This window comes from Gossypium arboreum, unplaced genomic scaffold (genome assembly GCF_025698485.1).
Source record: "Gossypium arboreum isolate Shixiya-1 unplaced genomic scaffold, ASM2569848v2 Contig00579, whole genome shotgun sequence".
NCBI lineage: Eukaryota > Viridiplantae > Streptophyta > Magnoliopsida > Malvales > Malvaceae > Gossypium > Gossypium arboreum.
Window position 1 is genome coordinate 1 of NW_026440693.1, and position 3369 is coordinate 3369.

Genomic DNA, 3369 nt, shown 5'->3' on the forward strand with positions numbered 1-3369 from the left:
CAATCATCACATATCTATGATTTTTACTTAAGCATAATCTCCATTTCATCATTTTAAAGTACAACATGTTAGCCGATTTTTCCCTTTAGCATCTAAGGCACATGCATGCTCATTTGTTTGGCTCAACTTCACATATCTTCCATTTTCATCAAAAGAACATGAAACAACAACCATTTCCTTCATTTTAATTCATGACTAAATGCTCACAACACAACTAAAAATCAAAATATACTTCAAGAGTTAAGGTAGAATCAAGAAGAACTCATGAACCTCAAAATAGAAGCAAGGTACCAAGAACTTACCTTCAATTTTCCTCCTCCTAATGACCAAATACTCAAGAGCTTTCTCCTTTCCTTTCTCTTCTCTAACTTTCAGCTATGATGAACAAAGATGGACAAAACTTTGTTCTTTTCACCCCTTTTTCTTTTAATAAAACTTCATATTTCATCCATTTAATTCTTTAATACAAAAGACATGAAATTCTTATCATGAAACATTTACCTAACCCATTATCATGAAACATTTACCTAACCCATTATCATGGAACATTTACCTAACCTATTATCATGAAACATTTACCTAACCCATTATCATGGAACATTTACCTAACCTATTATCAAGGAACATTTACCTAACCTATTATCAATTTGTATCAATTTGTACCATAAATTATGGATATCAAGTGTACATTTTGTCTATAACAACATGATGGCTGGCCACTTCATGTAAAATGGGAGGTTTGTCATGCAAATCCTCCTATTTTGCACTCCTATTTATTTGGCCACTTCAATTTAGCCTATAGCACTTTCAAACATTTTCACATAGGTCCTATTTCATAATTTCACCCCTTTTCTTATGGAACAAAAATTAACTAAAATTGTCGGGTTCTATCTTAAGCTTGGGCTTTCTAGAGGCCCACTAACATAATTAAACCTATGCCAACATTCTTTGGATTCCAAAATTGGGGCGTTACACCTTTCATACACATTTAATATTCTTTATAGGGATAGACACAGTGGTATTCCCAGTCTGACTTTGTTTAGTGGGAGAAAATATGATGATTAGCACTCCGTCTACACTTAAACAACAGCTTTTCTAATTATGCTGGAAATGGCAATGGCAATGACAAGGAAAATGTTGCTGGGGTTTTGGAGACCAATGGGGATCTTAAACCCAAATTCCAAGGGGAAAAACGAGCTATACAGGTGCATCAATTCTCTTTGATATAATTTTAGCCCTTTGTGCTTAAATCTTGTACTATTTCAACTTTAATTTGTGTTATGATTATTGTTCTTTTAATTTCTAACTATTTTCCTTTCTCTTCCTCCGTAGCCATAGAATTTGCTGTTTTCTGTTGGTTTTGGGATGAAGTAGAAGCTCTCTTTAAAAACCATTCTCTGTCTGACTCACGTTATCTCCCGAGATATTTATCTATGATTTTATATTATATTTTAGTTCTTGATATTAATTCAGTTGAAAAATGATTAAAATCATTTTTTACAAAATATCAAATGCCATATAGAGTGTCTTTTTATCTTTGAACTTAAAGTATAACTTCAATTAAAGTTTTTTTCCGTAATGTTTTGTTTTGTAAATATAATTTATATATTGAAATTGCGAGATCTTATATAATATAATGAACAAAAACTATTGCAGGCTGTAATAAAATATATTGAAAGTTTATATATTACTGGTACTTAAATTATATCTTCTTTTTTTCTGTCTTTAAACTTTTCTAGATAAATTATATTTAAGGTTATAAAACTATTAATAAATTTATACTTAATTTAAAGTTGAAACTATTTAAAAATTTCATGAAAGTTATTATTTAAATAAGTTTTTTCTTTCAACAACAGCAACATTGGACTTCTGGTGTTAGATGTTAATTTGGGATCACCATTGTGTTGACATTAACATTCAAACATGAGAATGAGACAGCTATATTTGAGATGAACCTGCATGATATGTCTTCATTCCTTTGCAACCTTCATCTTTAAATAAATATACATCCACACACACTAAACACATATATTTTTTCAGTTTGAATTCATATAACTTATGTAGAGAATTGGGAGAACCCTGTCATGTTGGATGCTCCCGTCTCTAGAGGTGTTGTAGTTGCTGAAGCTGGTTCACTTACTTTCATGGTACGAATTCATTTTGGATCACCTTCTTTTGCTAGAGTTGACCTATTATATATTGTTTTCCATTGAATGTATATGGACACTCATTAAACTTCTTCCCAACCTTCTTTAGTTCTTCCCCAGGATAGGAGTCTACTAGTAAATATTTTTCCAATTATTTTAACCTTGTTCGTGAGTTTACTGTTTAGTATCAATTTCATTGCAAGATATTATAATTTTTACTTTATATTTTCAATGATGCATGTAAGATTAGTTGCCACAGAAGTCTGGTATTTTAGAAACACAAATGATATTAGGTTGGCAACACTTTTAGGTAGTATTAAACTTATGAAAAAAAATGCCATGTGATCCAGGTTGGTGGCCCTGAAGATGTGTATCTTGCTGCCAAATCCTTACTCCTCTCGATGGGAAAAGAGGAACTGCAAGAGGCTATTGATTTTATATCTCTGTTCGGGTAAAGTAGGCTTTGTGCTTCAGTCAGAGCTGCCTTGGTTCTTAGTGGTAGTATGGGTTCTATCTAATTCAAAAATGAGAAAGAAAAGGAAAGAATGGGCAGATAATGTATCTTTCAAAAATGATGAAAGTGCCACGAGTAGAGTCAAAACTAAGAGTGTTTTGTTTCAAGATTCAGTTCCGAACTCAGGTTTGGCGGTATCTCCATAGTAAATCTGATTTGATAAATTTACAATATTATTCAATAATTAATCTCCTTCTTGTTTCTCCTTTTTCTTTTATTGAATCACTTGTTTATCCTCTGTTCTTACATTTTTTACCACTTGCGGTTTCGAATTTAAAAGGAGCTTAAATCTGTAAATTCGCATGTAATGAGGTATATCATTAATGTTGTTGATGAGGCAGTGTTTATTCGTTCTTATCTTACAACTTTTGTATTGGTTATATAGGTACAAAATTTCCTTAAATTGAAGGATCTCATGAAGAAAATTCTCTATCTGGGAAATACATTGAACCAAGGAACGCAAGGGTAAGTGACATTCAATTTCTCCTTTTGGCTTCAGTCTTTGATGCTACAATTGCAGCTTGTAAAAGATTATGCAGAGAAAATATTACTAGCTAAACCACATGTAATGTATTACTAAAACCAATTAAGGTTCGCTGTCCAGTCCTTGCATTATCTAAGAATTGGGTAATATTCAAACCAATCAAAACTAGTTATTTATTGAACAGGTAAAAACCAATTATTTTTTTCCTTTTCTTAAATTAAAGA

General features: G+C 31.6%; 1 protein-coding gene across 1 annotated transcript; it reads left to right on the plus strand.

Moving 5' to 3' along the window:
* The first annotated feature begins 1009 nt into the window (after nucleotides 1–1009).
* Nucleotides 1010–2845, plus strand: LOC128289170 (uncharacterized). The gene is made up of 2 exons (XM_053025015.1): nucleotides 1010–1205; nucleotides 2498–2845. Exons 1-2 carry the CDS (start codon nucleotides 1102–1104, stop codon nucleotides 2805–2807), a joined length of 414 nt encoding a protein of 137 aa, XP_052880975.1. The 5' UTR covers nucleotides 1010–1101; the 3' UTR covers nucleotides 2808–2845.
* Nucleotides 2846–3369: the final 524 nt, after the last annotated feature.

Excerpts from the sequence above, each read along its gene's own strand:
- LOC128289170 (XM_053025015.1), top strand. The coding sequence starts at position 1,102 with ATGCTGGAAATGGCAATGGCAATGACAAGGAAAATGTTGCTGGGGTTT. Across the intron at positions 1,206-2,497 it reads GGGAAAAACGAGCTATACAG|GTTGGTGGCCCTGAAGATGT; the intron begins GTGCATCAATTC and ends CATGTGATCCAG.